At 44.1% G+C, this 21,297-nt stretch overlaps 1 protein-coding gene across 2 annotated transcripts; it reads left to right on the top strand.

The window, feature by feature from the left end:
* Positions 1 to 1,182: 1,182 nt before the first annotated feature.
* Positions 1,183 to 20,670, top strand: cep131 (centrosomal protein 131). 2 transcript variants are annotated; one of them, XM_042397675.1, is made up of 29 exons: positions 1,183 to 1,336; positions 3,416 to 3,612; positions 3,714 to 3,808; positions 5,842 to 5,953; positions 6,118 to 6,245; positions 6,629 to 6,733; positions 7,050 to 7,229; positions 7,327 to 7,444; positions 7,544 to 7,660; positions 8,118 to 8,310; positions 9,143 to 9,237; positions 9,332 to 9,442; positions 9,595 to 9,781; positions 9,902 to 9,999; positions 10,137 to 10,316; positions 10,420 to 10,611; positions 10,693 to 10,830; positions 10,937 to 11,062; positions 11,144 to 11,260; positions 11,971 to 12,073; positions 13,880 to 14,081; positions 14,467 to 14,574; positions 15,504 to 15,621; positions 15,754 to 15,828; positions 16,218 to 16,360; positions 16,616 to 16,793; positions 16,955 to 17,151; positions 18,436 to 18,496; positions 18,589 to 20,670. In XM_042397675.1, exons 2-29 carry the CDS (start codon positions 3,427 to 3,429, stop codon positions 18,658 to 18,660), a joined length of 3,735 nt encoding a protein of 1,244 aa, XP_042253609.1. In that variant the 5' UTR covers positions 1,183 to 1,336; positions 3,416 to 3,426; the 3' UTR covers positions 18,661 to 20,670. The 2 variants fall into 2 exon arrangements, with proteins under 2 accessions (XP_042253609.1, XP_042253610.1); XM_042397676.1 differs by lacking the exons at positions 9,143 to 9,237; positions 9,332 to 9,442; positions 9,595 to 9,781.
* The last annotated feature ends 627 nt before the right edge of the window (positions 20,671 to 21,297 follow it).

The raw sequence follows: 21,297 nt of genomic DNA, 5'->3' as shown, positions 1-21,297 counted from the left end.
GGTTGCAGATGACAGCAGAATTTTAATACCAGACAGAGCAGCATCAAAAACAATCACATATTCCTGAGCAGCCACTGTTTCACAAGTGTAGTGAAAACACAGGTCTCTATTTTTTCTGCTCTGTATTCTTATTTCTAATAATTAAGTGAGGAACAACAGAATTGATTTATGAAAAATAACAGTGTTGATGTAAACTACGAAAGTGAAAAGTTCAGCTTCAGGGGGCAAATGTTTTTGCTTGAGGGCCAGATTTGGCCCTCTGGTGTAGAGGAATGTTATATTCTGATAAGAATTCATTATAAGTAAACATATGATCCTCTTTGTTGAAACAACTGACAGACACGCTTTCCTGTATTCATAGTTCAATAAACAGCAGACACAGGTTAATTCAGTTTAAAGTGATTCATCATTTTCATTACTCTAAGGTCATGTTAGAAATAAATTTTATCCCTCTGTGTCTCCAGTCAGTGATAAATGTGAAATCAAATTATGGTACACGTTGCTTTTATTTTGGGACTTTCCACTGATTCACCCATTCTGGTCAAGAATATTTAATTTTTTTTCTAGTATACTACAGGACTGTCTCTCCTGATGGGGACTTGGCTCTCTTTTGGTGCTCAGAGAGCTCTTTAACTCTCCCCTCACACATACAAACAGCTCTGTTGATGGGCATGGAGCTAAAAAAAGACTTATTCTCAAAGACTGGAAGACACCAACTCCACTTCGGAAACTAGTTGCATGAACTTGTTTTGGTTATCCACATGGAGAAACTGCAATTTAATACCTTCAAATGTCAACATAAATGAGAAGAGTCTTGGGCTCCCTTTTTGCAATATCTGGACTTAGTTTGACAACATATGTAGGCTTATTTATACATAAACAATGATTTGTGTTTGAAACATGCATCCTAGGAAAAATCATGCTTATATACCTTGGATCAGCAAACGAGTAATTGTTTATGAAAAGAGGAGAGTTTTCATCCTCCAACACTGATAATGATGGAAAAATGTAATTTTGCGATCACGCCTCCCTCTGCAAAGTCAACCAAACTGTGGTTTCTAAGGCACACCTCCTGGATTCTGCACGGTAGACAGATAGCTCCGTTCAGCCAATCAGATGCACGAATAGAGGGACAGCTTTAAACTCTCCTCCAATCACATACGCGGAGAGGCGGAGCTTCCTCTGTGTTGTTGCCACAGTGAAGGTCTTACGCGTTATTTGGATGCCAGTATTATTTGTCCACTGAGTCACTTTCACTGACTATCGGAGGACAGTTTTGGGGATTAAAACACAGCGTACAAGAGTTTATCAACGATGTTGGCATCCAGCTTTTGAAGTAAGTAGTTAAAGCTAACTTGTTTGCTCAGCAGCTAACGTTTTTTTGAGGGGTTGATGGGTTAAAGACGTTAGCTAGAAATGCTTCATTTGACAGGACTTCACCTGAAAAACAACCGTTTTTATTTCTCATTAAAGCCAGTTTATATCACGACTGGATATATAACCGTTAGCTTCATGTGACTGCTCACAGTATATTTAACAAATGAGTTTAAAGAGGCTTTATCGTATCCTAATGACGTTACGTTGCAAAACATCCCGATTTGCATCAGTTGGGAATAATCTGTCCCAGTCAACACCTCAACTTTTACCGTTAGTTACGGTTTTATTACCGGGTGAGCTCTCTGTAAGTAGCTAACTAGCTTCTAAGTATTATTATGTTGTTCACTAGCTTACGACAGCTGTGTATTTGTTTCATACGTTAAGATATTTATCATAGCTGTCATTCTTCACAAGCTTGTTTTTTTCTGATATGAAGACAATAACTAAGAGAGCGAACATTACTGTTACACCTGCCGGAGTGAAAGAAGAGCCAGCATGTGTTTTTAGGAGAGCTGCTTCAAAAGATTTTCAACTTAAAACAACAAGCAGGAGCCCAAATGTACATTAAAACAGTTTTTTCTTGCTGTAATCATTCCTCCTGTTCATACTGACCATTAGAAGATCCCTTCACAATGCACTTACAATGGAAATGATGGAGGACAAAATCCACAGTCCTCCTTCTGTGCAAAAAATATGTATTTAAAAGTTTATCTGAGGCTAATATGAAGCTTCAGCGTCCAAATGAGTCAAATCAAGTAGATATCTTTCATCGTTACAGTGTTTTTAGTGCCAAAGTTCCTCTTTTTGTTACTATACTTCCACTGCAGCTCAACAGGGAAACACTGTCCGAGGAAACACAAAGAGGGAATTTGATGCTAAAAAGACTGTGAATGTGTCAGATATCCACTTGATATGACTAACTCAGACTGCTGAAGCTGAATATAAGCTTCACATCAACTTTTAAATGCGTTTTTGCACAAAATGACTGTAGATTTTGGACCCCATCACTTACATTGAAAGCACATTTGAATTCTGGGGAACAGTACGTATAGCAATGAAAACAATATTAAGATACAAAATTCCTATCAATATTTCTCTGCTTTACTTTTGTAATGTTTCTAATGGTCCTGTGCAATGAAAGGATGAATATGTGGTTGAAATATAGTAGTAGTGGCTTGTAAAAAGGCTATAACATGGAAATGGGGTAAAACTGACCTGCCAACTCTGGATCATAGTCGAGAAAATCTATTCGATGGAAAATGACACACATTGTGAGACTGCAAGAACTGACTGTTGTTTTAAGACACACATCCTTCTAAAAAGGTGTTATGTTATGTCTCACATATCAGCAACCTCACAGCCTCAGCAGCATTACATTTTATTTATTATTTATTTTACCAATTAACCAGCTTACTTTGCAGCTTATATAATAAACATTTGGTTGTGAAAGCATATCTAACAACTGTATGTACTGTTAGTTACTCATATGTACTTCAGCTTAGTGAGTGGCTTTGTTGTCGGTTGCCCTGGGAGACAAAACAGTCAGGGGAAAGTGGCAGTTACTTCCTGTGTTGTTGTGGTTGTACCAGCTGAATCCCAACGGAAGTAGCAAGTGTGGACTATTGTGCCTTTTATATTTAAACATCCCCTCCAGACATGTTGTACGATATGTAAATAACAGTCTGCTTGGAATAATAATATGTGTCTAATATGGTCAGTGTTCTCCCTCATTGAAAAATCCAAAATCTATTTATATGCAAATACGTTCATTTCGAAAGTTTGACTGCTGGACACATGATGTTTGTGCACTGGAGGCTGAGTTTCCTCATCACACTTATTATCGAAGTTGACTACTTGACCGAGATTAGCTTCCAAATGATTTGTGATTTGTTTGTGAGTTGTGAAACTTTCCCCCTCGTGAAAACAGCCTTTTAGTGTCAAAGTCTGCACATGCGTCCTTCTGCACAGTGAAGCTAACGATGAGCAAAACACATTTTTGAGCGGAGGGGGATTTTAAACTTCTTTTATTATATTCCAGGCTTTCAAAGGATGCATACAACACGCAGCCCGTCATCCATCCCGACAGGTGTCTCAGGAGATGCCTTGGACCTCAGCTTGTCAGGATCCCAGCTTTCTATGTCCAAAAGACCCAGCAGTGCATCACCTGGGAAATACTTCTCTCGGTCGGTGTCGGTTTCTGTGGCCGGTGAAAGCAGAGGAAAACGCAACACTCTGGTGAGTGACATGTGAGCTGTTACAGGCGAGACATCAGGACCGTTGTCTAGAATGATAACCAAATGTTACCAAACTCCTTAACAAACCTGTTCTCTCCACAGAGCGATGCTAGCTTCGGTAGCTCCCGCTCCATTAAGAACCTGAGGCGATCCAACAGCACCACGCAGGTTAACCAGCAGGCCAACATCAGCTTAAGGTAAAACACACACATCACATTACACACCTGCTCATGAACACCAGCACAACAATTATTTTCTCGATTTTTGTCGTGTGGTCTGTGAAATGTCCAAAAATGGAAGAAAACTGTCGATCACTACTTCCCAAAGCCCATGATGATGTCCTCTAATGTCTTATTTTGTTCTGACCAACAGTCTGTAACACAAATATATTTAGTTTACAATCATAGAGGACTAAATAAACCAGGAAATATTCACATTTGAGAAGCTGGATTTAAGAAATGATTCTAAACAATGAATCAATTATCACAATAGTTGGCTATTAATTGCTGACGATCAACTAATTGTTGCAGCTCTACACAATTTATACTGTAACAGTTATTTGAAGTGTCTTTCAGCAGTATTTCAGAGCCATCTGAAGCGTCTACTGTGGTGTTAAAACAGTATCGCTCTCAGTTGTGATATCTCTCTGCTTCAAACTTATTTTCTTCATTCCTAATCACTGACATTGACACAGTAAACTGCATACAGAACAGTATGTGCTGATACATGTACTCTGTAAAGCTTTAGGCAAAACTTGCTCTTAAGCTCTCAGTTAAATTATCAAATGTCCTTCACAGTAATTTACATGCTGCTGAAGTATGAAGGGCATGTTTTTGGAGATGATAGAAAAGAATGTGTGTGTTTTTGACAGTCTTGAAGCAGCGTTTGTGTTACCGGGAACGATCACTGTGCCTCAGCCGGCTCTTTAAACCAGAGCGCCTCCGTTCAGCGAGCAACAGCTGGCAGCCCTGGAGCTTCAGCGGCTCGGACAATGGGAATTGTGGCGCGCCAACTACTGCATGATAAAGAGTGGAGGGAGGCCGGGCGGCTGTTGTTAGGGTCGCGGGGTGCAGGGACATGCTTTGTCCCAGGTTAGAGGGGGGAGGGCTAGGACCTCGGGGTCAGGTTACCCCCCCCCCACCCTCCACCAGGAGCCAGTGAAAGGAGAAGTGTGTGTGTGTGTGTGTGCACACTCTGCTTCTATTGTCCGGCAGCTGCCGCCACCACCCCCTCCCCTCGCTGCCTCTGAGGATGCAGAGCAGAGGGGCTTTAAATTTAAAGACTTTCTAAATACCCCCCCCACACACACACACACACACACACATCCTCCGCCTCTCTGAGTGTTTCAGGGCAGTCATTGGGTCACTCACCACCCCTCTCCCTCTCTGCTCCTTCCTCCTCACCATGCATCACTCTCTTCTAAAGCAAAAAGTAGAGGAATGCGCTGCCTGAATAGTGTTGTCAGATTGCTTTTCATTGGGCCAGCTGGCTTCACCACCACCGCCCCCTCCTCGTCCTCCCGAAGACACACACACACGCTCATTTATATACTTACCCAGACAGCAACACCCTGCGCAGCACAGACAGGCTGCAGCACAGATACCAGAGCGGAGGCCGGGCCAGACACGGAGGTCACCCTACATCTGTGCCTCACGACGGAGGTGCTGGTGTGTGAGGCTATTTGAAGGATGAATGACGGGCCGTCGGGATCAACATATGCATGCGTGCATTTACATGGAATCCATAACGGAGTTCCCCTCTACCAGACTGGTCAGCTGCTCACATACTGAATTCCAGCACTCGGGGGTGGTGGTGGGAGAGGGAGGAGGGGGGGGGGAAGAGAAGGGGATGAGACCCATTTCTGCAGCTGTCATTACAACATTTAATCACAAAAGCTGCCACTAAAAGCCATGACTCGAGGTCCCTGCTCTGTGTTGCGTTGTTTAATCGTGTGTTGTGCACTGCTAAGCCCTTATTGCGTAAAAATTGAGCCCAGAATTTGCTTTTTTCCCACCCCGTCAGCTCACCCAAATTACAAAAATAAATATAATAAAATCTCACCTTCTTCCATGGAGATAGTTCGGGTTTTATTCAGCCAGTTTTTGAGGTAAGTCTATGATTTCTGTTGGCACCAGTGATTATTTGGTTTGGCTAAAAGTTTAGTACTTTATTGTACTACATAAAAGAAGGGTCTTAATCTTTGGCTGGCTGGTTTGTGTGTGTTTCCCAGTCAGGACCAAAGCGAGGACTACCTGGCCCTGTTTGACAGCAGCTCCGATGGACGTAAGAAACTCGCCAGCCTCAGCAAGGCCTCACCGGACAGAACTACGTGGAACATTCTGGTAAGTTTATCAAAAGCCTTTTCTTCTGTCCTGAAATGAAAAGGATATCAGTGTTAAGGGTGTCACATTTAACTTAGTCTTTAAGCCTCCTTACTTTGTACTCTCTTACAAAATAAACTATTATATTCATTATTATTAGCAAGTGTATGTCTGCCTTGTTTAAGGACGATCAGCCCAGAGCTTTCCCCTCGCACTCGAGCGCCCGCAGCACCGGCAGCATGGACTCGCCCACCAGCCTGAAGAAAAAAGAGCCTGGCATCGCTCTGGCTGCCACTTTCACTGCCAACAACAGGTGGGCAGCGCCTCTCATACATCCACTAACAATAGTCCAGGTAATCACCAGCCGGGTGACTACCTGCACTGCTGCATTCTGGATCTCGACCTGCTTCTCTTGTTTCATACCTGTTGATCTGATACTGCCTTCAGGAATTCCACCCACACACTGAGACTCTTTCTTCCATAAATATTGTCAAAAATCTGTGTGGGTTTAGTTTGGAGAATGTGTGTTAAAGCACGTATCAGTTACTGTAATGCCTTGAGGGGGGTGAAGTGAAAAAGGGTGGCGGTGGCAGTCTTGGTACATCACACAGGTGCCAAAACATGAGTTTTGGCTTGTTTGTGAGGCAGAACTGTTTGCTGGAAAGACTCAGTGTGCTTTTTTGCTTTTTTTCCCAGGAGCAACAAGGGAGCTGTGGGAAACTCTGTCACAACCATCTTACACAACAACTACTCTGAGAAGCCACTCACGCCTAAGAGCTCCAACCAGAAGCCGTCTTTTAAGTACGTCCTGAAATCAACATAATCGCTGCTCAGACATGGTTTCACTGATTTTTTAATAGGGTTAAACCATAATTTGCCTTTAAGTAAAAGCTGCCAACAACATATTATTATTTATGTGATTTATGTGTCAATTATACAGTTACACAATTATGTTTATATGATTATTATCCTGGTTATCATTTGTGTGTTTTTATTGTCTATAGGACATGCTGAATACTTTGATTTTCACTGAATTTCTTGGCATGAAGATGGTCAAACTATCATTATCTAAAGTTGTTCCAAAGTATTTGAATTTTAAATCATATTTTTCTTTCAGTAACATCCTGAAGGCCACAGCAAACGATGAGGTATCATTGGAGAACGGCTCCGTCACAAAATCCCAGAAGAACTTCTCATCATCTTCTTCCGCCTCCAACAACAAGAGTCCAGTGTTGGCCCAGCGCGGCAGCCCCGTCCTGCCACGAAAGAGAGAGGTCACTGAGGAGGAGGCCGAGAGGTCTGTGTTGTTAACTGTGCTATTGATGTTAATCTTATCACTGCATACAATCAGTAGTTCTGTGACCCATTAGTGAACCTGTCTTGTGTATTTGAAGGTTTATTCAGCAGGTGAACCAGGCAGCGGTCACTATCCAGCGCTGGTACAGACACCACGCCAGGAGACAACACGCCAACCAGACAACGCTCAAACGCATCCTCGCCAGTAAAAGAAAGGTATAATCTGTTCCCATCCTTCCATGCAGAATGGAAGTTTTCTCTCTCTCTCTTCCTCTTGCTGTAGAATTAACACTTTCTGTGTCTTCCCCCTCGTAGGAGTGGGAGGAGAGAACAGGGGAGGACAGTCGCCTGGAGCAGCAGCAGAGGAAGGACGACGACAGGAAACGGATTCGTGAAGAGAAAGCCCGTTTGGCCCGCCTTGCTGCCATACAGGTGCCCACCTCTTTACCAGTGAAAGCAATGATTTTAGTTGCTCTACTGACGTAGCCAAGCTGTTGGTTAGACAGCTGACAACTCCACTCTAGCGTCCTCACAAGGCTGTAATGCTCCCAACATATGACCAAACAAAACTGTTAGATAGATTTAACATACTTAGATCCTTACACCTAGTGGGTAGAGGGTCCTGAGGGTGGTATCAAAGAAATGACCATGTTGTTACCTAAATAAAGTTAAGCGGTGAGATGACGAGTTGGTTAATTGGCCGACATGTCAATGAATCTACATTATTAGATCATTCACTTTGAGCTAAGATGTTAGTTTATGACTGACACGTAGCAGTAACATGACAATTTAAACGTTAGAATTTGGCTTCTTTATGGATGCTTTCACTGGTTTATGATTGTCCACAACTCTTAATTGTCTAATGTCTCCCTCTGGTGGTGTGTTACAGGAGCTGCAGCAGAAAAGAGCCCAGCGGGTTGCAGAGGTGCAGCTTGCAGCTGAGGTGGAGGTGGAAAACATGAGGCAAACTGGCGCTGCAGGGCGCAAGAAGCCACCCAAGATTTCTCCCACCAACAGAAGTCCAGCCTCACCGAGCAACAACAGCCCGATGTCTCCAACAGACGTCAAAGCTAAGAACACAGGTCTGCTTTCTTTTAACTTCAGATACATCATTGTTCATTTGCAATCATCCTATGCACATGTTATAAGATCAGATGGGCCATTGAATAGTTTCCTTTTGATATCTGGACTATTAAGAAATTATGGAAAGTAGGGGTTATGGTTTGGTGCATGCAGTCGTATGAAGAATATGCTCTGTGACACGAACGATTACTGTGAAAATAATTTAATAATCTACTTACTCCAACGTGCGGAACGATAATTTTAGAGTGCGAGTTCCACCCAGAAAGTTTTGGCAGCGCACCACTTAGCTGTAATATGCTCATGGATGTATGCTAGTAGGCTTAGCAAAAGTAGCCTGGTTACCCTGGTTACCCTGGAGTGTCTCTGCCGTCAGAATGACAAATGAGAGACACTGACCAAGTGCAACGCAATCATTAAAATATGCTTTGTTATCTCTGTAGTGAAACGATACCACGTCTCCTCGTCCCCCTCCTCTCTCTGTGACGGTTGGCTTCTCACCCGCCTTTGAATGAAGTCGTTGGGAACAATTAATATTTTATATTGTAACTAAACTTACTCACATTGCCCAGTGTTAGCGGGCGTTCAAACCAACAGCCCTACCTGGGGGCGTGTCGCTTCAGGTACCACTGAGACATGAAATAGGATCAAGGAAGTCCACTTTGAGTAAAACATCCATAAATTTGAAGGGTTATCAGGTGCCAAAACAATGCAGAACATACTGATACTAAATATGTGTTTACATCCACCTAAGGTTGGGAAAATAAGAGTTATTTCTGTCCTGGATAATGTATTAAGACCCTGCAATAATTTTGTGGTTCTGTGTTTCTACAGACTCCAATCTGAATATTGTGGCTGACTTGGGTGAATTCGGCTTCAGAGCCGTTTCCCCAGCTTTGTCCAATCACAGAGGTTCTCAGTGTTCCCAGGTAAACTCTACCTCACTTTTGATACAGCTCATCTCATTCTCCACCTCCCCTTCTCCTGCTATTTTACAAACCCTCTCTGTTTTTTCCCTCGTAGGAGGCGAACGACAGAGCAGAGGACGACTTTTGCCTGGAGCAACATCAGGAAAGCGACAGGAAATCGATACGAAAAGAGAAAGCTCGTCTGTCCCGACTCGCCGCCACCCAGGTGAACACATCTGATGTACTTACCTCACAGTAAACCCTACTCCAGCAGCATTTCTGGAATAATCACCAAATCACATCACACTGGAGATATTTGAGACGTGATGGTTCATAATTATTCATTGCCTGATGTCTCCCTCTGGTGGTTTGTTACAGGAGCTGCAGCAGAAAAGAGCCCAGCGGGTTGCAGAGGTGCAGCGTGCAGCTGAGGTGGAAAACATGAGGCAGACTGGTGCTGCAGGGCGCAAGAAGCCGCCCAGGATTTCCCCTACTAACAGAAGTCCAGCCTCACCGAGCAATAACAGCCCGATGTCTCCAACAGACGTCAAAGCTAAGAATACAGGTCTGTATGTCTCTGTAGCATTAATACTGTGCAGCATAAGACTTACTCAACACCAGAAACATCTTCATATGGTATATTAGAGAACGTTGTAATAACTGTACTGGTTTTGTGTTTCCACAGACTCCAATCTGAATATTGTGGCTGACTTAGGAGATCTCTCCAGCTTCAGAGCCATTTCTCCAGCTTTGTCCAACCGCAGAGGTTCCCAGTGTTCACAGGTAAATGATACAACACTTCCAGTTGCACTTCAATGATCACAATTACTGATCAGTATTTCATCTGCCAGCGCAAAATGCATAGAGCAGCTCTTGTGTCTGGTCACATTATGAGCATGTTTGTTATCTCTGTCCTCCAGGAGATTCTTCAGAGGTCGGTGAGTGTGGAGGACCATCGGCAGGGAGCTTTGTCCAGCAGGGCTCAGTCCAAAACCACCCTGAACGAGCTGCTGGACACCCTGAAGCTGTTAGAAGAAGAGCCAGAGAGGCTGTCGGAGCCTAAGTGCTACCGCAAAGAAAAATATGCATGGATTGATGAGGTCAGGGCTCTTTGCTTCAACATAGCATGCTTATTATTATCTCTTTCTGGTGTCTTTATCTAGCCACGACTGTAATCTGCATTCCCTCTGTGTCTCTTTAAAGGACGGGGACTCCAACTCTCTGACCACCGACAACCTGGAGCGTCACGGCCAGCTGATCCACCACCCCGCACTGCCAGACGGGGGCGCCCTGCTCTCTGAAGCCAAGCTGCAGAGCATCATGAGCTTCCTGGACGAGATGGAGAAGTCGGAACAAGAGAGACCGCGCTCAGTCACCTCAGGATCACACAGAGAGGTCAGACTCTGGAGCACTTAGAGCTGTCATTCAGCAAAATAAAAAAGGTGACATGTGCTGACTGGATCTTTGTGTCCTCAGGCTGTGTTGTCAGAGGAGGAGCTGGGCGGCATCGAGCAGGCGTCGGCCACCGCCGCCGAAGTCACCGGCTCCATGATGAGAATCAAACTGGAGCTGGAGGAGAAGAAACGCACCGTCAACATGCTGCAGACCGCTCTGGTGAGGAGATGCACACATATTGGAGAATGTAGAATGATGTCTTCCTTTCAGCTACCTAAAGCTTAGGTGTGTTTATCTTTTTTTGTCTCCCGTCCTCCTCCGTCAGGCCCAGCAGAGGGAGCTGACAGTCAGGCATGTGAAGGAGACCGAGAAGGAGCTGAACAGAAACTTCCAGCTCCAGAAGGAACAATATGAAGCCACCATTCAGAGACACCTAGCATTCATCGATCAGGTAGAGATACACACAGTCTAAACCCAGCTGCTAACTAAAACTTTATGTCCCTGTGGTCTAAAACGTTCTCTCTTTCTTCAGTTGATCAATGATAAAAAGGCTCTGAGTGAGCGCTGTGAAGGAGTGGTGGGAGAACTGAAGCAGGTGGACCAGAAGTACACCAAGAAGATTGCAGAAATGCAGGAGCAACATGAAATGGTGAGATATCCAAGTTTTTCCCGCGAGCAGAAAAACTTGAGTGTAAATTTAATGTTTAACGTCCGTCAAGATTTAAAGAATCGACGTTGTGCATTTCTAAACCTCTTCTCTGCTTCTGCTTTGCATCTCGTGTGATCATCTCGTGTATCTCGCTTTCTTGCAGTGCTGCTTTTGTTTAACTGTCTTTTCTCTGTTTTTCTCTCTCCTCCTCCTCTCCTTCTTCTTCTTCTCCTTCCTCACTGTCTTCTTCTGTCCTTGGTCTGTATGTCTGTTTTTTTTTCCTGGCTGTAGGTGTGGCAAATTCTGGGTCCCTTGTGTGAGGTAACTTTTATTTTCCTCTAACTGGTTTCATCCCAGGCACGATCATCTCTCTCATTCTACCATTTCCATTTTTTTTCCCTTTCGTTTGTTTGTCCCACACAACTTCTCTTGGGCAGTCTGTCTGCATGTGAGTCTTTTCATTTCAGTTTCAATCATTTGTTTATAGTTTTAGATATGAAGCTTTATGTTATTAGGCCAGTTGTCATGCCCAGAATTTGTTTCAACTCTCCTCTTCTTTATTACCTTTGTGGTGTTTCTCAATTAACTATTTGATCTTGTAACATACACGCACCTTGACTTTGTCACAGTGTAAAAAAAAGTGAGCCTGGGACCTCCATGTGACACCGTCCCACCACCATAATTTACTATCTTACCCCCTCCCTCCACAGGAGATCAAGAAGTTAAAAGAGCTAATGAGCGCCACGGAGAAAATCCGCCGGGAGAAATGGATTGACGAGAAAACCAAGAAGATCAAAGAGATCACTGTCAAAGGTACTGAAGCTCTGTTAAGATCATGTCAAGGATGTGTAACTCCACATTGCTTAGGCAGACCTGCCAACCTGTACGCGTTTTCACATCAAAGTATCAAAGTACGCTGGTGCGATTCGTCACTCTAAACTATGCCTATGAGCTCAATTCATAAATCCACGGTTCAATTGTGCAGGTGCAGTTCTCAAGTCTAACAGCAAGAGGCAGTAGCTTGTAGCCTGCCGAAAAGCAATAGAAGAAGATGAGTTCGACCAATCATAGCACTGGATTAATTCCTCTAGCCTTCAACCAAATATCAAGCGGGGATGATCATGATTGACAAATTCATAATGTCATTTCAAGAGACAGACAGCAAACCGACAGCAACATGTCACTGATTTTATCCCTCTCGATCCCCCTTCTCACTCCAGCTGGCTGATTCCTCACGCAAGGATGCTACTTTTAACTCCTTTTGTAAACGGACCAGGGTTAATACCCCGTCACTGTAAATGATGTAGCCTACAATATGTAAGGAGAGATGTGATGACATCTACAGTTACAACAGTCATGTTCATATTCAGCCTGTATTGTCATTAGGTCATCAAACCATTAAGTAATAACCAACCTATAATGAGATCTGGTGTATTAACCAGCTCGAAAATATTGATTTTAATCGTAGCCAGAAAATAGTCTGTTCAGGCTTTTTTAGCTGAAAAATTTTTTAAAAAATCAAATTGGCTTAAGGTTTGATTATTGTGGAGGCTGTAAACAATCTAAACTATATAAATGCAGCAGTATTGGCAGGTTAGCATCTGCACATATTTTTTGTAAACAGTCTATTATTGGTATCAAGAATTTTCATATCAGTGTTTCCCCTCAACATTTTTGTCTGTTTGACTGCTGCATGTGTGCAAATGATGTACAGATGTTATGTGTCTTGTTTGCAAATTATGCACAATAATTCTTTGTGTGAATAGCAGTGATTTGCGTCTGACACATCCAGGTCAGGGAAGTGGTACTCAGGGTTGGCAGGTCTGCTTAGGGGTGACTTTTCTGCTCTCGAGTACACTTTTATTCACATCAGAATAACGTGCAGGTGTCGTGACTCTCATGGTAGTAATGTGGCATGATCTCCTCACTCTGCCCCCTTTTTTAACTTAAATTTTACTGCTTTTCATTTTGTTATTATTTGGCAGAACAAACACAAATTTGTAACAAGATATACAACCTATTAATGCAACTTTAGATCTATCAGTCTCTATACAAAGAGGTTTGGTATTGTCTTTGTGATGGTGCCCCTTTCAAGATACACAATGGAAATGAAATGCTTTAGACGATCTTCACCTTGGTAAGTTTAAGCTCAACTGGAGTCTGATCGAATCATGATTTTTGCATAATTGTCTCCATCAGGCGTTCTTATCAAACATGTACAAGAATTAGAGTTTTCTTACATTTCTCTCAGAGGACACAGATATCAGAAAGTTGTTCGTCTTCAGTTGGTTCATTGAATCTAAAACAGCTGACACAGCTTTGGCTTCTTTTTTTTTTTTTTTTTTCGCATTTTCTGGCTTATTAAGGGCAACATGAACAAAGAGTTACAGTTCAGTTTCCAGAAACTTACTGTTTTTTCCATTATTTCCTGCCTGTGATGATCTGATTCCATGAAAAGTCACAGACAGTTCTGATGAGAGAACCAAGAATTGTTTGTATTCCTTTACTTTGGGTATATTTAATTCTGTTAAGTCACAGTAATGAGAATTAGTATTTAAAGCCTCCTTTTTTCATCCACAGTACACAAACTGTTTTCTTTCCCTCTCATTCCTCCCTCAGGTCTGGAGCCAGAGATCCAGAAACTCATCTCGAAGCACAAGCAGGAGCTGAAGAAGCTGCGGACGCTCCACGAGGCCGAGCTGCTGCAGGCGGACGACCGGGCGGCCCAGCGCTACGTGCGCCAGTGCGAGGAGCTCCGACAACAGCTGGAGAGGGAGAAGGAGGAGCAGTGTCAGAGAGAGAGGGAGCTAGCCAAACAGAGGTAGGCATGTTACATCATCATACTGTAGACCTTTCTATATCTCTCTGCTTCTTGTTTTATATGCCTTTTATACAAGAAATGCTGCAATAAATACAGAGTAGATATTAGAGATACACTCCCAACCGGCTGTAACACTGTAACCTTTAAAAAAAATCCAACCACATTCAGTCAAAAGCTGAAAGAAACAACAGAAAAACTAAACAGGAGGCAGCTTTAAGACATGGCCTTCAGTCTTAACAGTTTATTCAACATCACAGCAAGAGATTTAAATGTTACCTTCATTCATGCTACAAGAGAAATGACCTTGTTCCATCTGTGGAAATACACCAGCAGAGTTAATGAGTTCTGCATAGTTTATGTTAAATCATGTGTGTGTGTGTGTCAGATATGAGAAGCAGCTTCAGGAGGAGGAGCTGTCGCTTCAGCAGCAGAGGAGGCGTCTCTACAAGGAGGTGGCTGATGAGAAAGAGAGGCTGGCCCAGCTGGCTGCGAGGTAAAGGTCAAAGGTCATGTCTGTCTGTCTCTCTCTCTCTGTGCAGTCAAAATCTGAAGACATTCACCAGAGACATCAACGGGGTGCTACCTTAGAGCAAAATGTTCCAGCAGTTAGTCGTTCACTTTAGTTCCACAGAAGAAGACGCTGAGTCAGTGGAAAAATCAGGAAAATCCCCTGGGTGGTCAGCCCAGTGCTTTATACTGGGTTCCAGTCTAGTTAGGTAATGCTGGCACACTGTTGAAGTGCCCCGGGGCAAATTTGAAGACTCTGTGTACCGGAGCAGCGTCCAGGAAGAAATGTGTTACAGAGCAGAGGAACAGGTTTTGGTTTTTTTTCAATGTTCTCTGTCCTGATATTCAGATCAGTCACATTTGTAGTTTGTCTGTGCTGGAAAATCTGTCTCCTCTTCAGTCCTGCAGGGAATAAAAAAAACACATTTAGACCTTATAGATTTTTCTCCTAAAGAATTGCCATTACAGCTACTCATCTGTTAAACAAGTAGAATATAGAAGACCAAAACAAACAGTTAAATGCCATTAAAAGTTAAAAAAAACAAACAGCTTGTGGCAGTGTGAACATTAAGATGATGAAATGCTATGATGGTACAAATGTTATGTATGTATTTGGATGCATACAATTTATTTTACATGGCTAAACCCCAACAACAGTGATATTTCATTCCACAGTGATGATGATGACCTCTTGCTCCTGCTTGAAGAGTACAGAGAACAGTAACCAGAGAAGACTAAATGTTTATCTCACGCCTTAAATATTATCGTTGCAACTGCAGCTTCAGTGTCTTGAAATCCTGGGTGTTCAGTAATCTCTAAAGATCAACTGTAGTTTTTACAGATGCCCTTATAAGCTGTTTTTTTTTTTTTTTTGTGATCCTTCCAGTCAAAGCTCTGGTTGCATTTCCGTTGCAGGCAGCGCACTGAGCTGGAGGATCTGCGGCGGCAGCTGGAGGAGAACAGCTCTCTGGCCGGACGAGCGCTCAGAGAGGAGCTGGATAAGACCAGAGAGGAGCAGGAGAGGAGACACCAGGTGATGAGTTACATCGGTATCTTTAACTTCAGACTTCAACAGAAGCTTCAAAGCAGCCGTCTCAGAAGTCTTGCTAATATCTAATATCTGTACCTCTGCAGCGAGTTAACTGAGTGTTGTTTGTCCAACTAGGTGGAGATGAAGGCTTTACAAGAACGTTTGGACATCGAAAAGCAAACCTGGGAGGAGAACTACAAGAAAAAAGAGGTTTGTTGACATGCTGTCATTAATAGTTTTTGTGCTGAATCTACTCTCAACCCTTCTTTTGTTCACAGTGAACTCTAACAAACCACTGAATTCTCAATAAATATTGAGTATTGTGCCTGTGGGGCCCTTTAGGGCTCAAATGTAAGATTTCTAATGTTCCCAGTGCAGCTGTTTAAAATACAAGAAGTGAGTGCACGCTGTAATGTAGGCAGGTGGCATGTTTCCATCTCTCTGGGATGCAGCAGAGTGAGATTTCTCTCCAACTCTACTTAAATTTAATGGGTTAGACCGTCAGTGATCCAGGCAGAAATGAATCAGCGAGGAAGTAATTCGATATGTATCTGAACATGGGTGTGTTATGACACCATTTTTCATGTGTGTGTCTGCAGGAGGGGTGGCTGCTGAGCCGCGAGCGAGAGCTCAAAGAAGACCTGCGACGAGAACGTGACAAAGAGATCGAGCTCGCTATCTGGACGCTGGAGGAGGAGACCAGCAAAGACAAAGAGGAGTGTGAGAGGGCAGCTGACAACAGGTGTGTGTGTGTGTGTGTGTGTCGAGTGACGGCACAGTTGTCCCCAGTTCTTGTGTTCTTGCCCTTTAACATATATAATGGAAAGAATCTGGCACACACTGATACTGAACCCCAAATTGTCCCAATGGTTGTGCCGGCACCCTGTGTGGTAGCTCGCCGCCATCGGTGTGTGTCTGTGTGAATAAAGCGAAAAAAAGAATTTTGAATCTTTTTCCTTCCTTTCCTTTCCTTTCCTGTAACACCGTCCGTTCTCAGGGTGAAGCGAGTGAGGGAAAAGTACGAGGCTGAGCTGAGGGAGCTGGAGCACTCGGAGAGGACGGCGGTGGAGAAGCAACAAGACTTGAGGAAGCAGCAGATGGAGATGGAGGGCGAGCTGATCAGACTCCAGGGTCTGCTCAGACAGAGAGAACAAGAGGTTGAAGACGTCACGCAAGTAAGGAGTGAATCGTTTCTCTGTCTGGAGACTTAAAATTAGATTTTTACCACCGTTAGCCAAGCCAAGTTATCTCAAGTTATCTTCTATGAGTGGGGAAGTACAATACAAAATACATTTAGATAGAATTCGATCTCAATCTGTCCGACTCGTCTTCTCAGACCAGGGACAAGCTGGTGGACGAGCGCCGCAGCCTGGCGGAGGTGATCAGGCAGGAGTTTGCGGACCGGCTGGTGATGACGGAGGAGGAGAACCGAAGGATGAAAGCAGAGGTGTCTGAAGTCCGAGCGAGGCTACGGCTGGAGGTGGAGAGGGTCACCAGGGAGAAGGAGGAGGAGCTGGCTGAAGTCCACCAACGGTGAGGTGGAAAGCTACAGAGTGATGTAGATCTGAACCCTAACTCTAACCCTTCCATCCACACCGAGTTACCTGAGTTTGGAAACACTCTAATATTAAAGATTGAGTGAAACCTTGGTGCTTTAGTAGAGACCGGTGCAGAGATTTTTGAATGTAATGGGAGATATGACTCGCTTATCCCTGCACTAATGATTTAAGTGACAGGGCAAATAAACCTGAGGAGAATGGGCAGCCTAGTCCGGTACCTCTGCATACCATAAATTCTAATGAACTGAGGCGACTAGTTGACATGTGTGGAAGTTACAAAGCTAAACCTATTTGTAAATCACCAAACAAAAGCCATCTGTGTGTCTGAATAAAGTCTTTTCCAGGATTTAAGTCGGCTGGTCTCCAAACATTCACTGGCTCCTTACGAATCCATCCTCATCAAGGTGTAACAAAGAATGTTGGCACACAATTCAAACCTGCAGTTCAAAATTAATAAAAAGGTGGAAACTTAAGCGCCAGACTGGGCGTCTGCCAGCGTCTAAAAGAAGAGAAATACGAGTAGAACGAAGGGAAGGAGACGACAACCTGATTAATGTCAACATAGGATTCATTGTGTCTAAAAGAGAGCAGGAGGCTTTAACTTCAGCAGGCTCTGTGGTACCAATACTACATGGCTTAAAAGCATGTGGGCAGCTGAACATGTCATTCCAGTAAAATCAGCATTAATCTGCTGCTATAACAGCCTCCGCTCTTTTCCACCAGATGTTGGAACCTGGCTGCAGGGATTTGCTCAGTCAGCGTTCCCAAGGTGAAGTACGTGGACAGGGGGAGTACAAATACTCCACTATTTCTAATGTCAAGGGGAAAAAAAAGCTGTTGAGTTGAAGTGAAGAGTCAGTTTATACATTTATGGGATTTTTTTGTCTTATTTTGGTGCTCTGTAACATCTTATATACATTGGCTACGTATTGAAAGCAGCACATCGGTAGTGCAGCAGCCTCAGTCGTCCGTCAGTGGAAGAAAAAAGACTTCAAGTGTATAAACGTAGTGGTTTTTCACATACAGAAAGCGAAAGGTGTTAATGTGACCTGTACAGACAGCTGTATTGATTAAAATAGAAGTGTATCAGTTCAGTCAAACACGTGGGAGATGAACAAGCAGCTATTATAAACAACACAGAGGCCCTTACTCATAAAAAGCAAAGCCAGAATAAATGCATTAGACTGATTATTTCCAGACAGATTTAAGACTCACAGCATCTCTGGTTATTAACATCCTTTTTTTTGTTAATTTCTAGAGTGAAGTCGGCCATCTTGAAGAAGGAAGAAACCGTCAATAATCTCCGGAAGCAGCATGAGGTGAGAGGTCATTCTGTCAAAGCATAACAGCTAGTGAGAGAGAGATGATTGACAGCATGTACAGAATAAACACTGTCCTCTCCCTCTGATAGGCTGCTCTGAAGAGGGCGGATCACCTGGAGGCGCTGTGGGAGCAGCAGAGGAAGCAGCTGCTGGAGAAGTGACCGATAGGAGGGCCAAACCCCCCCCCCCCCACCTCCCCCCAGGACCCCCCTGGCTTCCCTCTGCTCTGAGCTCCATCGGTTGTGTCGCTCAAGCCCCCCCCCCCCACCTGAGTTTTGTTCCTCCTTTTGGATGTTGTTCCTGCCAGCAAGACTGAACCTGTGGAACTTCAGAGGGTTGAACAAGTGACTGAACCTTGTCCTACCTCACTTGAAAAACACAAAAAAATGGGGAAATGAACTGTGTAGCCACCACTAACACCCCCCCCCCCCCCCCCCCCCCCCCAAAAAAAAAAAACACCCCCATCAGGGTCTAAAGGAGTGTGTTGTGTTGGAACTTCCCTAATTTAAATGCCGTAGACCAGGTGGCACCAGATCAAAAGACAGTGAATGGACTTCCCATTCTTCCCTTTCTAAAGGAGGATTGCTGCAGCTTTTTGTTTGTGACTGTACCCCCCCCCCACCTCCCGCCCCCCTTCTTCCCTCCTCCCTCGCTCCGCAGTCTGTGGGAGCAGGAATGCCTCCATATTCCCCACAGAGCTGCCACAGAGAACAGTTCCAGATGTTTCTGAAACCAGCCCAGGCCTGCACTGGTGTAAAGTGGGAGGGGGGAGGAGGAGGGGGGGGGGGGGGGGGGGGGGGGGGGTTGCTCTTACTGGAGGACCACTTACACCCAAGGACTCACTCAGCATCGGAGCTACACATTGAGCTCCGGTTCTACCAACTCCAGCTCCCAGTGCCCCCCTTTTTTCCACGTTGAGTCATGTGTTTTGTCCCAGTGCCCCCCCCCCCCCCCTCGAGGCGACGGCTAATTACAGGATCTATAGCCTCTCCGTCGCCGCGACTCTGAACACTTTGTTGTGTGTCTTAAACCAAAACCTGCATCTAACAAAGAGGTTAGAAGTAACACACTAACACAGGTTAGAGACTAAAGCTAGAGTGAACGTAGGATGTCGTTAGGAGGAGCAATAGGACGTGTAGATGAATTAAAGGAACACGAGTGAAGGTAAAAGACAGATGATTGTAGAGTGACTTTGAAAGTAGTAAGAAGGAATTAAGAAGGGAGTGGGGGGGGTGGGGATGGAAGGAAGGAATAAGGAATGCGCATAGAAAATGTTTATAGGATTAGGAAAGCAGAGCTGGGACAGAGCGTGGTAGGTTGGAGGGTTCGAGGGGGCACAAGGCAGACCGCCTCATGTGACCAGAGGTATGTTAAAAGCCATATAGGTTTTTTTGCCAGGCCTGATTCAGAGGCTGCACTGTGACAAAAATGCATCAAACTCAACAGGGAAAAGGGCCTCGAGCCAAAGGGCCGGGAGCCATAACCTCCCAGCACTTACTGTTTTTTTTTTTTTCCTTCAATCTTTTCTAATTTGTTAACCCTTAACGAATGAAGATATCTGGAAGCCCCTCTCACACACACAGAAAGTCTTTGTGGATAAGATTTCAGTTCGAACGCTCCGTAGCTTGACTTAGCGAGAGGGGTGAAGGAGCTGAAACAAGAGAGAAACTCTAAACCAGGAAGTAAAAGCCTGTTATTTAGGTGCAACATGTGATGTGAAAGACCAGACTGATGTGAAAAAGTTTCTCACACCTCAAAATTAGACCTCATACGAGAAAGTATTTATTCTGTTTCTCCTTTTTTCTTTATTTATTTCCCAATCCAGCACTCGTACGTGACCTTCGTCGTGTTACTGGTCCACAGAAAGGTCAAGGATTTGAAGTAATTTTCACAGAGCTAGTCAACACATTAAAGTGTTTTTCATTCCTTTTTGCAAGAACACTAAACTGTCCCTCGGCAGTGCTGATAACCACCACGCTGAGGCTTTATAACTATGCCATTTTGAAATGGTCTAAATACAGTATGTCGGGTTTTTCTGACGGGGAAGATGTCCGAGCCACAATGTAAAGGGTTCATATGAAGTGTAATGTAGTGGTAGGGTAGGGTTTACTGTAGTGGAGTTAAATCATGACTGTCACATGTTATCCATTAAACCAAATGTTAAAAATTCACTCTCAACCTCCTTTTTTTTAATAGAACAAAAACAGAACACAACCCTGGTTTGTAGTCCTTCTTTTCAGCAAGACAGAAGTGGTATGTATGTGTCACATGTCACTCCGGGGTTTTACGGTCACTGACTTGAGATTCAGCGTGAGTCACGACGACTGCGGTTCGGAGGTCTGAAGGCCCTCGGAGCGCCACGGTTTCGCTCGCAGCCTTGTGCTGCTCTGCTGGTGTTGGCACAGCAGACGGGGGGCTGCCGGCCTCCCAACCGGAGAGGGGTTAGGGATGTGAGTTGGCATTCCTCGCGCATGCCCGTCCTACAAGTGCCAATGAGCCTTGCCTTTGTGTGCATGTGTTTGTGTGTGTGTGTGTGTGTGTGTGTGTGTGTGTGTGTGTGTGTGTGTGCCACCATTCTTCCCGTTTTGACCGGGGATGACCCTCGTGGTGTCAGATACGCTCTCGCACACGCATAAGGTTCCCTCTTTTTTATTTTTCATTTATAATTTGAATACAAACAGTCCCAGTTGTCATCAATTATTGTTTTGTTGTTTTTTTTTGTTCCATCTCTACATGTATAACCCTTTTTTTTTTCTCGAACATGTAGCTCTTGAACGCACCGTTTTTCTTACCTTGTT

This window comes from Thunnus maccoyii, chromosome 20 (genome assembly GCF_910596095.1).
Source record: "Thunnus maccoyii chromosome 20, fThuMac1.1, whole genome shotgun sequence".
NCBI classification, from domain to species: domain Eukaryota; kingdom Metazoa; phylum Chordata; class Actinopteri; order Scombriformes; family Scombridae; genus Thunnus; species Thunnus maccoyii.
Note: the sequence above shows the minus strand (reverse complement) of the source record. Positions and strands in the feature narration are given on the sequence as shown.